This window comes from Lontra canadensis, unplaced genomic scaffold, assembly GCF_010015895.1.
Source record: "Lontra canadensis isolate GAN:19392208 unplaced genomic scaffold, GSC_riverotter_1.0 scaffold201, whole genome shotgun sequence".
In the NCBI taxonomy this organism is placed as follows: domain Eukaryota; kingdom Metazoa; phylum Chordata; class Mammalia; order Carnivora; family Mustelidae; genus Lontra; species Lontra canadensis.
In genome coordinates this window covers 544631-558345 of record NW_022631195.1, presented here as the reverse complement: position 1 = coordinate 558345, position 13715 = coordinate 544631, and the positions used below count along the sequence as shown (strand labels likewise).

At 65.1% G+C, this 13715-nt stretch overlaps 1 protein-coding gene across 1 annotated transcript; it reads left to right on the top strand.

Annotated features, from left to right (window-relative positions):
• Positions 1-594: 594 nt before the first annotated feature.
• On the top strand, positions 595-13087 carry PUF60 (poly(U) binding splicing factor 60). The gene is given in 13 exon segments (XM_032848262.1): positions 595-719; positions 5089-5172; positions 7437-7532; positions 7649-7738; positions 8668-8718; positions 10903-11064; positions 11147-11239; positions 11390-11603; positions 11683-11777; positions 11779-11874; positions 12019-12154; positions 12322-12557; positions 12664-13087. Coding segments are annotated over 13 exon segments (1677 nt in total). The 5' UTR covers positions 595-695; the 3' UTR covers positions 12964-13087.
• Positions 13088-13715: the final 628 nt, after the last annotated feature.

Below are 13715 nucleotides of genomic sequence, written 5' to 3'. Positions count from 1 at the left end.
CGGCCGCCGCGGTCCGCACTCGCTCCGCCTGCCGCCTCCGTGCGGCCGGGGACGCGGGACGCCCTCGCCGCACCGAAGCTCTTCTGTGAAGGACGCCAGGAAACGGAGCAGCGGCAGGAGGGGCCGCGAGGGGCTCGCTGAGACGAACCGAGGCGGGACGGCCCTCCGCCGACGGGGGGGAAGCCCGGGAGCCCGCACACGCACCGCGCCGGGTAGAGCTGCGCGCGCCGCGGCCACCGCCCGAACTGGAGCCGCCCCCGGCCCCGCCCCTTCCGTCCGCTCTGCTACGGGGTCTTTTTTTTTTTTTTTTTAAGATTTTTATTTATTTATTTGACAGAGAGAGCTCACAAGTAGACGGAGAGGCAGGCAGAGAGAGAGAGAGGGAAGTAGGCTCCCTGCTGAGCAGAGAGCCCGATGCGGGGCTCGATCCCAGGACCCTGAGATCATGACCTGAGCCGAAGGCAGCGGCTTAACCCACTGAGCCACCCAGGCGCCCATCTGCTACGGGGTCTTAACGGGCCTTCCTCACACCGGAAGCTGATTCCTTCCCCAGCCCCTCCCCCTTCGAAGGCGAAAGAGCCTATTATCGCGAGACTTTCGATCTCCTTCGGGCTCTTTCGCCGGCGCCCAGATCGCGCGAGACCGCAGAGGGAGCAGGAGCGTGTGGCGCGCGCGGCGGCCGCGACGGACGCAAGATGGCGACGGCGACCATAGCTCTCGTAAGTGAGGCGCCCGTCACCGCGGGCCGCCGCTCAGCTGGCGGGGGGCAGTCGTCGTCCCGGCCAGGGCGTCGAAGGCCCCTCGGAGACGCGGCCGTCGGTCCCGGGCCCTCGCGGCTCTTGGTCGCGCGGGGCGGGGGCGGGGCGAGCGTGAGGCGGGGGCCGGCCAGCGGCCTCAGCTTCCGGCTCGCGGGCTGCGGCTTCCGGCGGCTGGCGTCGGGGGGCCGTGCGGCGCGCGGGGCGCGGCCCCCTCCGGGTGCGGCGAATCTGGCCGGGGCGAGCGTCCTCGGGGCGGCGCCAGGCGGCCGTCGCAGCGTTCTGCCAGCCCGGGCGCCCGTGGCCCGGACTTGACGGCGGGGCTCCTGGGAGCGATGGCGTCTCCTCCCGGCGGAGCGCAGGGGCCGCCGGGCGTGCGAGGCCTGTCGGCAGGAAGCGGGGCCCGCGGATGCTCTGCGGGGAGGGCGGGCCGGCTAGCAGGGGCTCCGCCCCGGCCGAGGAGGGGGGACGCCATCGCTGAGCCGAGCACACATTCCTCGAGCCGTTACTCTCTCGGGCGGTCACGGGTGTAGGGCCACCGTGGGGAGCCGCAGGCACCCCCTGCCCTGTTGGCGGGTCTGGCGGACACGGAGACCACGGACTGCGAGCCCGAGGGACCGGTGCTCGGGGTGCTGTGGGCACCCACGGGGGAGCCCCTCCCTGCCCCGCTCAGTGCTCACCTACTTGTTAGTGACATCGAGTGAGTCGCTTAGACGGAGAGCCCTGGTGCCGGGCTTCTGTGGTGACGTCTCCCTTGACCCTTTTGCCTCCCTTCTCCTCTCAAATGAGTGTCCTCCTGGACTCTTCACGGCGTCACTTCATCCCCGTTACCTGCCACCGACCCGTACCCAGAGGGACATGATGGGCCTGTCTGTGAAGGCAGCGTTGGCAGATGGCTGCGGGCTGGAAGGATAGGGAAGGCGTTTGGGGTCAGGGAGTCTGCTTAGGCTAGAGCTAGGCCTTGGCCAGGCCCTGAGCTGGGGGCTTGCACACAGGGAGGGAGGCTGGACCCGTGTCACCGGGCGAGATCGGACCCCCAGGGAAGAGAGGTCCCCGGTTAGGGGAGCCCAGTGTGGGATTCGCAGACCCGGCCATCCTCTTTCTACCGCGTCTTCCCGTTGACCCCAGGAGCACGTGACTTGGGCGGGAGGGAAGTTAGAGAAGAGATGGGGTGGAGGATTTGGCGGGTCCCACCTGGTGGCCAGACTCTGCCCGGGATGGAGGCGGCAGCTTGAAGACAGGGCCCCACGCTCCTGGGAAGGTGTGGAACGTGGAGGAGGAAGAGGAGCCAACGAGGGTGGGTGGTGGGTGTCCCCTGAGCGCACTCGGCCTCGGTGGCTGCGGGAGGCTCTGACCAGCAGCACCTGCACGGCTGTAGACGGAGGGGAGAGCTGTCTCCGCTCTGCTGCGGCACAGTGCCCGACGTAATCCGGTAGAGGTGGACGTGGGCACGAGGTCCGAACCCTGTAAGCTGAGGTTTGCCGTAGGCTGTGTTGCCCGTGAGTCCTCTCCGGAGGTTAACCCGTGCGTGTGTCCGTGCATGCGGAAAGCTGCAAAGATCCAGAGTCCGGTGTGTCTCTGATTCCGGGCGTGGGCTCCAGGCTGTGGCTTGATGGGCTCCTCTTCTTACCTGTTCAGTGGCCAGATTTCCAGACAGTCTGTTTTCTTCTCGCCTCAGCTGGGCGTGGTGAGAACTGGTTGTGTCCTGTGGCCCGCGCCTGCTGAACAACGCCGGTTTCTGCCCTTAGACGGGTTTCGGCTCTTCTGGGAGGATAGAGTGGCACTGAACTGGGCTGTTAGTGATCTGCTAGGGAAGGACACAGGAGGATGCAGAAGTGCTCTTGTCACTCGTGCCTTCCACCCGCTGGCTGCAGAAACAGGCCACAGTCCCTTCCTATCAGGGACATAGTCTTCCGGTGACACAGTGTGTCTCTGACTTACCAGTCCGTTCTTCCCTACCTGTGACAGCTGGGCTCACTCCTGCTTGAGACCGTTACCCTTGGGTTCCATCTGGCAGGGGCCTCAGACCCTCTGCCTTCCCTGTGGCCACTGTCTCTCCTCCTCCTGAAGACCCTGCGTGCACACTGTCTCCTCGGCCTCCGCGGCTGCCTAGAGCCCAGGTGCCTCCTCCGTCCCTTTCTTTGCATCTTGTGCTTGATTTTCCTGCTAGTGCTCATGACCCACAGAAGTCCTCTCTCGTAGGTGCCACTTGGCATGTGTCTCGTCTTGTTTTTGCTGCATGCAAAGTGCCCAGCACAGAGCCTGGCCGTCTGGTAGCGAGCAGGGCACCACGGGCAGAGGACTGAGCGGATGGGGAGCGCCCCGCAGCGGCTCCGCTCTGTGGATTGGACTCTGGGTGTTACGCCCGTGCTGCTGGTCATGGAACTGATGGCCTGCCTGCTGCACATGCAGTGACTCACTGAGTCTTTGTGCCGGCCCCAGGGCACAAGGCCTGAGGAGCCAGAAACCTGGGAACGTTAAGGAATTACTTAACTTTGCTGGTTTTCTGATGGAAATAACCCTCTTTGGTCTGGTGAGCTGTGGCAGTGCTGGAGCTGGGGGCCCGACTCAAGGGGCTGTGTTGCCTCCCAGAGGGGACTTCTCACCCCTTCAGGCACTGACTGTTGCCTGGTTCTGGGGAGCTTTGTGATCACAGAGCCTCCCGCTTTCATTGCCAGAGGGTGGCAGCGTGTGACCAGCTGTGATAATAAGTGACAGTTTTCTCCAGGCTCTTCTAATGTGTACTTAGAATGGAAGCTGAAGCTGAGGCTCTGTGGGACGAGGGACTTGGTCTCTTTGGGAGGCAATGGGATGTCCTGTGTAGCACCTCCTCCTGGACGGATTTTACCTTAGACGTCTCCCGTGAGCTGTGCTCTGCCGCAGCGATGCCCGCTGCCTGTGCGGGCCGGTGGTTGATTCGGGAGAGCAGGAAGCTGTTGATGAACCCGCCCTCGGGTTGGCTGTGTTCGTGGGTCAAGAGACGGGATTGCTCCCCCGGACTGAAGTGGTCCTTGCTGTGGGCCTTGACAGGGCAGCCTCCGCTCCACATGTGCTTCTGGGGTGCCAGAGGACTCGAGGCAAGCCGGACACGGGCACCGTCCCCAGCTGCCGTATGCCCACTTGGGGGGACCCATGTCAGAAGGGCCCCGGTCCTCGGCTCTCTCTGATGTAGCGGCGTCGCGGAGCTCAGCGCAGCTTCAGCCAAGGCTCTGCTTGGGCGTCAGCCGCAGCGTCCGTGCCGCTGGCCACGGCTCTAGCACACACAGGCTGGTGTTGCTGTCTCCTTTGGGGCTCGAAGGCCTCAGACACGCTCTGGCCACGTCCGCTTAGCCTCTGACTTTGTGTACGGGGCTCCAAGGATGGGCGTGGCTGTCCCCTGTGTTCCTAGAGAGCGGTAGGTCTTAGAAGATGGGAGCTGGGCAAGTGTGTTCTGCTCTCAGTTCCGGCCGTGGAGCCTCTGAGAAGGTGGAGTAGGTCTCAAGGCCCTTTTACCAAGTCTCCCTTCCCCTTGACGTGGCCCACCTCCTGCCCTTGGCCTGTCTTTGCTCCTGCCGTTCTGCTGAGTTGAGCTGGGAGCTCTTCCTTCCGTTAGGCTGGTGCTGCGTGGCAGTGCCTCCACGGCCCCTCTGGGTGTGGGGTATGGCCAGGCTCTCAGCTGCCAGCCCTGGACAGTTTGTCTGCTGCGGGAGGGAGGCTTGTGCACACAGACCACCTGCCTGGCTCTGTCATGCGGAGCGCAGCCCTCAGAAGGGCCTTCACGAGGGGCGTGGGGTGTGGGCTTGACCAGAGTCTGTGGAAGGCGTTGGGACTGATGCTCAACGGGGGAGGGGGCGTGCTGCTGCTAGAGAGGTGCCCCTGTCTGCCTCAGGAGGGGTGAGGGAAGGTGGCCAGCTGCGCCCCTCGTCAGCCCGTCTGGCCTGTCCCAGCCTGCTGGCCAGAAAGGAACTGATCTTTTAGGACCTCAGCTCTGTGGCCAGGCGGCAGCTTCAGGTGCAGGGAGGATGCCTTTCCTTGACATGGGGCGGGAGCTCTCATTCTCTGTCCTGTCATTTCCTGATGACTCCCTGCCAACTCCAGGGTACCCTAGATTCTGCCAGGCCAGGCTACCTTTGTGCCAGGCCCTGGGCAGCTGCAGGTGTCCTGGCAGAATGAGTGGGGTGAGTGGGCTACTGTGGGGTGTCCAGGAGCCAGGCCAGAGCTGGGCTCTTCCTGTGCCCCAGCTGGATTCTCTTTCTCATCCATGGGCACTTAGCCCTTAGCTAGGGAAGGGGAGAGAGGGCCGGGGCGGGTGGTCTTATGACTGTCCATTACAGCATCTCCTTCCTGCCTGCAGCAGGTCAATGGCCAGCAAGGAGGGGGGTCCGAGCCGGCGGCGGCGGCAGTGGTGGCAGCGGGAGACAAATGGAAACCTCCACAGGTACTGACCTCAGCATCCTTGCCCTCAGGCCCGCCTGCCCGCCCGCCCGCCCATCTGCCTGCCTGCCCGCCCGCCCGCCTGCCTGCCTGCGTGTCCCTGGGCCCAGAGAGATGGGGGTGGGGTGGGAGGAGCCCTAGGGATTCTTCTCTGCCTCCTGGTAGAGGTGCCTGTCTCCTCCCTCACCGCCCAGCCTCATGCCTGGCTCCAGCCTCTCCCCATAGCGTCCACCCTGCTTCTGCGGTGGCTCGCAGCATCATGCGCCTTCAGACTTCGGGCAGGTGGTGACGATGGTCAGGTGGGGGCTGAGCCAGAGCTGGTGTGAGTCGTTAGCCACCATGCCATTCCAGAGGGCAGCCGCGCTGTTGCAGAATGTGATGGGTAGTAAGAACCAGAAACACAGATTTTCATTTCAAATCTGAAATTTAAATAAAACAACAAAGCAGAGTAACGTGCAAGTGAGAGCCCTGGGTCTGTGTGGGGCTTGGGCCGGGCTTCAGAGTGGGCGTGGGCAGGTCTGGTCCCGCTGGGCTGGTTCTGCCCGTGGGAGCATGTCCTATAGGAGGTGGAGCCAGGCTTGTTGCTGGGTAATAAGGTTCTTTGTGCTTCTCCATGGCAGCGCCTGCCTCCCATGGATTGTAGCAGGGGCTCAACAAGGTGGCCTGGGGGCCTGTTGGAGCTGGGCCCTCTTGTGGGCCCCCCGGCACACTCGGGAGGGCTGGCCGTGGTATGCAGCCTGGATCCTGAGAAATTACGGGGGCTGAAGTAGATGGGCAAAAGGGCCAGGACGTCCCTCTAGCCAGCCCTCCCCTGCCCTGGTTGATGGGAGAAGGGCCTTTTGTTTATCCAGACAAAGAAGAGATTGAAAAGTTTCTAAGGGGCTGGAAGGGGGTTAGCATTGATTACCATGGTGACAGCCTGCTCTAGAGTCACAGCCCCTGGCTCTCAGGGCCTCTGTCCCACTAAGGAGAACCGGGCTTGGGGCCAGCTGGGAGGGCGGAGAGGACAGGCTTTAGGGGCCAGACTGGGGGCCTCCAGGCCCCTCCTGCCCTTTGACCCTGTGCTGGAAACCCAGTACTTGGGCTGGTCAGGATGGTGGTTCTTGGGGTTTGGGTCAGCTGGCCCCTTCCTGCCTCCTTTGAAACTCTGTCCTTGCTCCTCACGTCTGCGCTGGGGATCTGCCTTCTCTGCTGTCCCTCCTTAGGCTGTATGCTGTTTGCCGCAGAGCACCTCCTCTGGCAGGGGCTGGCGGTGGTCTGTCCTTGCAGTTGCTGGGCAGTGCCAGGCCCTGTGAGCTGGTGGGCAGGCTGCTGTGACCTGACCCCTGTGCACACACTCTTTGGCTCAGTAGCTGTGCTTTGCTTTTTCCTTGCACGGCTCTGTTCTCTCCCCTGCGGACAGCTTAGACATGGGTTTTGGCAGATGGAATGTAAACTTAATCCTGGTTGCATTGGGTCTATCTGCGGCGGGCTGTGCCTGCCCTACCCCCTCCCCCAGAATATCTCCTGGTGCCCATGCTCGCCGGGCTAGGGTGCGGACAGCCCCACTTTCCTCCGTGGCTGGTCTGCTCCTGGCCTCTCTTCCCAGGGGCTAAGCACAGCCCAGGGAGGAGTTTGGTGGAGATGGGCTGTTGTGGCTGGGGAGAGCAGCTCCAGATTCTCAGCAGTGGGGGTGAGGGGGGGTGGGGCGCTGCATGGAGGTGTGCTGGGAGGGAGACCTTTTCCCTTATTTGCTCCTTGAGTGGCCCCTAGAACTCCGCCCAAGCAGGGACGTCAAGTCTGCGAGCCTGGCTGGGGCTGAGGGAGGGTGTGGGGGGCGGGGGTGAATGCCACGTGGTCCAGGAATGAGGAGTCCCTGCACATCCAGGGGACCATGGCCCCCTTGCCTTGTAAAGGGTGGCTGGGGCCAGCTCTCTTGCACGGCTCAGGGCTGAAGCTCTGGGCTCGGTTTTGCGATGAGCACTGGGCCCCTCCTGCTTGCTGCCTGTCTTCTTAACTCCTGAGGAGGCCTTGTGGCCAGGGCCCTGCCAATGCTCTGGCTTGTCCCAAGGCCCCCAAGGTACCTGCCTGCCTCAGTGGCATGGGTCTTGGGAGAGACGGGCATAGGGACAGGCACAGGGAGATGGTAGAGGGGCAGAGCTGCCTGTCCCTGGGGAATGGACCAGGCCTGGAGGCCTTGTGCGGCTCTGCGGGGGGGCGGGGTCCGGGGGGCCCTGTGGGGGAGCTCTCAAGCTTGTTCTTAATGACGTCCCTGCTGCCCACCTGCAGGGGACGGACTCCATCAAGATGGAGAACGGGCAGAGCACAGCCGCGAAGCTGGGACTGCCTCCTCTGACGCCCGAGCAGCAAGAGGCCCTCCAGAAGGTGAGAGCGCGCGTCCTGGGGAGTTGGGGGCAGGGCTCGGGGGGGCGGAGGGCGGAGGAGGGCGCACCCCCCCGCAGGCCGGGCCCCCCACTGCCCCTCACCACCTCCTCCCGCAGGCCAAGAAGTACGCCATGGAGCAGAGCATCAAGAGCGTGCTGGTGAAGCAGACCATCGCGCACCAGCAGCAGCAGCTCACCAACCTGCAGGTGAGCCCCTGGGCCCCCGCTCCGGCTCGCTGCTGGCTCTGCTGGAGGCCGCCCCACCCGCCTGGGCCGGGGAACCTCCGCCGCCCCTCCCCACCACCTCGCCTCCTCTTCCGTCTCTTCCTCCTGTGCCTGTGGCCATCCCCACAAGCTGTTGTGGCTCTGTTTCTCCAGGACTCGTTCTGGGGGCGCCCAGGCTCCTCCGTGGGGCACGAGTGGCCCAGCCTTACCCGTCGGCTGAGTGCCATGGTCCCCTCCCTGCCCTGGCGCTGTAGCTGTGCCCCGCCCCCTGAGTTGGCTCCTCCTCTTGGACTTGAAATTGTTGCCTCAGGTTGCCGGTGCACCCGGCGGCGGTGCAGCATGTAGGGGCGCTCCTTCCCATCCCCTTGGCCTCGGATGAGAGCGGTCAGGCCCCGACCCCTGCAGTGGTCCAGACCACCTGAGTAGGGGTCCAGGACGGAGAGGACAGGGCTGGGGGCGCCGCCAGCAGCCTCCTGCTCTGGCCCTGTGGCCACAAGCGGCCATGGCCGTGGGGAAGAGGCCAGGGCGAGGCTGACAGGTGCCTGGGCCTCGAGCCCCCTGCCCCCTGCCCGGCCCTCAGGAGACACCCTGGCTCTTCACTGTGCTCCACCCGCACCCTCCTCTTCCTCCTCCTCCTCCACCACCACCTCCTCCGCCGCCGCCTCCCTTCCCTCCCTCCGCCCCCTCCCCTCCTTCTGCCCTGCCGGCCAGGCTGTGGGGCGGGGCACCTGGGGCTCTGAGGCCCGCCCCGGGCAGGTGCCGGTGGCTGGCCAGGCGGCTGGCAGTTTGGGAAGGCAGGCGGACGTCCCTGGCAGGGCGGGACTCCGGGCCCTGCCGCCGCCTGCGTGAGGTGCGAGAGCGGGAGGCTGCTCGGCCGCAACAGACTGAACTCTGTGTTTACTGTCTTTCAGATGGCAGCAGTGACAATGGGCTTTGGAGATCCTCTCTCACCTTTGCAATCGGTCAATAGAAATGCTCACTTCTTCCGGGCTCATGTCCTTAGTCAGGCTAGAGGGGGGCAGTGCAGCCCGCGCTGGGGACCTTGCTCCCCTAGCCGGCCCTGCCCGCCAGCTCGGGACGAGCGCAGCACAGCGCCAGGCGTGGCGGGGCCAGTGGTGTGGGCGGGCACCCAGCCGGGACCGCCCCTGGGGAGGCCTCCATCTGCTCTGAGGTCCCGCCTTAAAACTAACCGGCCAGGTAACTGCGGAGGGCAGCAGGCCAGGAGGGCAGCTGCCCACGCCAGGCCCAGCGGCATCCATGTCGCCCGCACGCACAAGGTGCCACGCCTGGGCCGCCGGCTTTGCTGGTCTCCAGGCTGGCCTGGGCTCCCGGGCTGAGAAGGGGTCAGGCCCCCGAGGGGAGAAGAGTCCTGCCTCGCGGCCCCGTCAGACCCTGGAGGGAGGGTGGTTGGATGGGGTGGGGGCTGGGGGGTGCCAAGCAAGCAGGAGAGGGAAGGGCGAGGACTCGGTCCTCTGGGCCTGGCTGTCCGCAGGGCGTAGGGGCCGTGCAGCCCGGGAGCAGCCAGGGGCTGGGCTGAGCCCAGAGTGGGCCGGGGAGGAGGCAGAGGCGGTGCCTGAGGCCTTGGCTGCCATGGGCGGAGGAGTCTGGGAAGGAGATGCTCCTCCATCCCCCAGAGGCCCGCTGAGGAGGCGGCCAGGCCCTGCTCCAGGAAGTCTGAGGGGAAACATGGCTCTTCCTGGGCTCATCCCTGCGTGTGCTGCTCTCACAGGAGGTGTGGCCAGACAGACCCAGTGTCTTCTCTGGGAAGCGTCTGTCGGGGGCGGGGGGTGTCAGGGAGAGGGCTCTTGGCCCACCTGTTGGGAAGCCCACACTGGAGAGGAGATAGGCTCCCTCTTGGGGAGCTGTGACCCGAGAGGCATGTGGCTTCCTTTCGGGCTGCCTGGTGCAAGAGGGGACATAGTTCCACTTTTGGGGTCCTCGGTCTCAGCAGGGGCCTGAGGCGTACTTGTTGGGAGCCCAGTTTGAGGAGGGCAGTCCCATTTGGGGGGGGATTCCTAGTTTGGGGGATATGCGGACTTGACTTCTAGGCTCCTCCTGGAGGGAAGGGGAGGCCTGGTCTGTATACTAGGCCAGGTGGTGTCTAAAGAGGGAAACTGGCCCCCGGTTATGGGGGCCTTGTGAGGGTGAGGGAAGCCCCTGTTTATGGAGAAGTTAGAGCCAGGGCCCCATCTTCTTTGCCTCTCCTGGGTCTGTGGTCTTCCCCAGGGCTCAGCTCCTCCTGGTGGCCCACCGCGTGTGGCTGTGGGACCCCCCACCCCCCGCCTCGCACATCGTGCAGAGGGGGCCTGGGTGGCAAGCCCATCCCTGAGGGCATGGAAAGGTACCTCGGCCCCGGCTGGCCCTAGCGCAGAGGCAGTGTCTGTCCAAGCAGAGCTCTGGGCCTGCGGGGCCCCGTTATCTCCCTACTCCAGGGAGCCCCAGGGCTTCTCTTTTTGTCAGCTCTGCCCCCTTCTGATGTTCCTGGGGGCCTGACCTCGGGGCTGCCGGCATGAGCTCCATCCAGCCCTTTTTGGTCAGGTGCTGAGCACACTGAGGGGCTTGCAGAATGCCCAGCCCCCGCCTGAGCTGGCCCTGCCTGAGCAGCTGCTCTTTGTTCTCTCTCCAGGGAGCCCCCATCTGGGCTCCTGACCTCCTCCCCTGGGCTCTCTTCTGGGCAGTAGCTGCCCTGTCTTGTGCCCCTTCTCTTGCCTCCACGCTAGCGGGTCCCTCCAGCCTGGATGGCTTCCCCTTCCCTCTTCTGTCGGAGCACTCGCCCAGGACCCTGGGAGGATCTTCCAGCCCAGCTTGGGGTACCTGGCCCCCAGACTGGAAGGTGGGCATGGTGGGAGGGCGTGCAGCCCTGCCTCCTGGCCCCTGTCAGCTTTGCTGCCAGTCTGCCCAGGACCTGGATGGGCCGGGGTGCGTCCGTGTCCTGCCTTTGGGCCTGACCTTCCTTCCTGGGGGTAGGGTGCTGTTGACCCCTGCTACCCTGACCGCAGGAGCTGGGCCTGCACCGTGCTGCCGCGTGGGGAGCCCTCCCCCCGGCGGAGCTGGGTAGGTGGGCCAGGAGGGGAGTGGGCTACTCAGCCTCTTGCCACCCCCTCACAAGCCAGGGGTTCTCTCTCTCCCCTTGTGTCCTGCTCCAGATGGCAGCTCAGCGGCAGCGGGCACTGGCCATCATGTGCCGGGTCTACGTGGGGTCCATCTACTATGAGCTTGGGGAGGACACCATCCGCCAGGCTTTTGCTCCCTTTGGACCCATCAAGAGCATTGACATGTCCTGGGACTCCGTCACCATGAAGCACAAGGTGGGCTTTAGTCTGCCCCTCCCCAGGCCCCACCCTCCCCACCTTGGGCTCTGTTGGCCTCATGGCACGTTCCTGTACCCAGGGCTTTGCCTTTGTGGAGTACGAGGTCCCAGAAGCTGCTCAGCTCGCCTTGGAGCAGATGAACTCGGTGATGCTAGGAGGCAGGAACATCAAGGTGAGGGCCGGGGAGGTGGGCCTCGGGGCTGGCACGTGTGTTCTCTGTTCTCAGTCAGCCAGGCGACGCCGAGCAGCCTCTCCAGAAGCCTGAAGTCTGACGTGGCCAGGCCTTGCTGACTGGGGGCTCTGTGCCCTGCCTCTCTCCCAGGTGGGCAGACCCAGCAACATAGGCCAGGCCCAGCCCATCATAGACCAGCTGGCTGAGGAGGCTCGAGCTTTCAACCGCATCTATGTGGCGTCTGTGCACCAGGACCTTTCAGATGATGACATCAAGAGCGTCTTTGAGGCCTTTGGCAAGATCAAATCTTGCACGCTCGCCCGGGACCCTACGACTGGCAAGCACAAGGGTTATGGTTTCATTGGTGAGTCTGGAGAGAGCGTGGCAAGGGTGGGGCCCACCCGGCCCAGTAGCTCCCCCTCACCGCTGCTCCTGCCCTGCAGAGTATGAGAAGGCCCAGTCGTCCCAGGATGCCGTGTCTTCCATGAACCTCTTTGATCTGGGTGGCCAGTACTTGCGAGTGGGCAAGGCTGTCACCCCCCCCCATGCCCCTGCTTACACCTGCCAGCCCTGGAGGCCTCCCGCCCGCTGCGGCTGTGGCTGCAGCTGCCGCCACAGCCAAGATCACAGCTCAGGTGAGGGATGGCCCAGCCACATAGTTCATTTGTGGGTGACAGCCCCTCCCTCCCTCCCTCGTCCTTTGGGGGCTGGCTCTTGGTGTGGTCTTGAGCGGGGGCGGCCAGACTGGGGACTGAGTGTGGTGATCTTCCGGGCTGCAGGAAGCAGTGGCTGGAGCAGCGGTGCTGGGTACCCTGGCCACGCCTGGACTGGTCTCCCCCGCACTGACTCTGGCCCAGCCTCTGGGGGCTTTGCCCCAAGCAGTCATGGCTGCCCAGGCCCCAGGAGTCATCACAGGTGAGCCCGGATGGGTCATGCCTTCCCTCCTTCCCCTGTTAGTTCTCTGGGCATAACCCTGGGCGGGTAGGACCTTGCTCAGCCGTGGCTGAGTGGGGCGGGGGCACTTTCCCGGGAGGGGCAGAGATGGGGGAGCGTGACTGCTGGATCTGGTGGGTTTGCTGCAGGTGTGACCCCAGCCCGGCCTCCCATTCCGGTCACCATCCCCTCTGTGGGAGTGGTCAACCCCATCCTGGCCAGCCCTCCCACGCTGGGTCTCCTGGAGCCCAAGAAGGAGAAGGAAGAGGAGGAGCTGTTCCCCGAATCGGAGCGGCCGGAGATGCTGAGCGAGCAGGAGCACATGAGCATCTCCGGCAGCAGTGCCCGCCACATGGTGATGCAGAAGCTGCTGCGCAAGCAGGAGGTGGGCGGTGGGGGCCTGTGCAGGGTGGTGGCGGTGGGGGCAGCCCCCGGGGGGGGGGGGGGGGTTCAGCCTGCTGCAGCGCTCAGCTGGCCCCTACCCCGCACAGTCCACGGTGATGGTTCTGCGCAACATGGTGGACCCCAAGGACATCGATGACGACCTGGAGGGGGAGGTGACCGAGGAGTGTGGCAAGTTTGGTGCTGTCAACCGCGTCATCATCTACCAGGAGAAGCAAGGCGAGGAGGAGGATGCGGAGATCATCGTCAAGATTTTCGTGGAGTTCTCCGTAGCCTCTGAGACTCACAAGGCCATCCAGGCCCTCAATGGGCGCTGGTTTGCTGGTCGCAAGGTGGTGGCTGAAGTGTACGACCAGGAGCGTTTTGATAACAGTGACCTTTCTGCGTGACCTTGGCCCCGTTGCCCGGACTTGCACTTGCTCCTTGTTTGCTCGGGGTTCTCTCCAGTGATGTGTTGGTGTCTCAGGCCCGGCCGCCCACGTGGGGATAAAGGTGCAGATGCCCTGGCCCTCAGCCTCCCTGTGTGACAGTGGTCCTGTGCTTCTGGGCTCCCGGGGGCAAGCCTGGGGGAAGGAACAGACAGGGGTCCTTGAGGGCCTGCGAGCACCCCCCTTCTCCGGAGGAGGGGGAGGCGGGCCGGCTGCGGAGTACACCGGGGGCTCCCCTGCGGTCCCAGAGCGGGGCTTGCACCCCTGCGCCCCGCCCCCCCCACCGTGTCACCTGTACCCGACGGGTGCTAGGAGAAGGCCCGCGGGAGGAGCCGGGCGGGGTGGGGGGACGGCTGGCCAGCCGCGGTGGGGTTCGTGGGTACCACCCTGGGGAGGGGACCGAGGCGGGGGTTGGGGGTTGATGGCCAGGAAGCCTCCAGGACGCCCGCGGGAGCGCTGGCCTTAGGCCGACTTCATGTCCCAGCGTGCTTTGCGGACGGGAGCGGGGCTTCCCGGCAGGCTGTGCGTGGGGCAGCTACGGGTTCTCGGAGGCGCCAGCAGCGCGGGGACTTGTGGGGTTTGCAGTTCCCAGCGGTGAGGGCGGGCCTCGGCTTCCCGGCGGGCTGCGCGGCGGCCGGCGGTTGTCGGCGGGGCAGTCCGGCGGGCCGCGGCGGCTGTTCCGGCTGCGGCACAGCGGCGGACGAGCGGGCTGG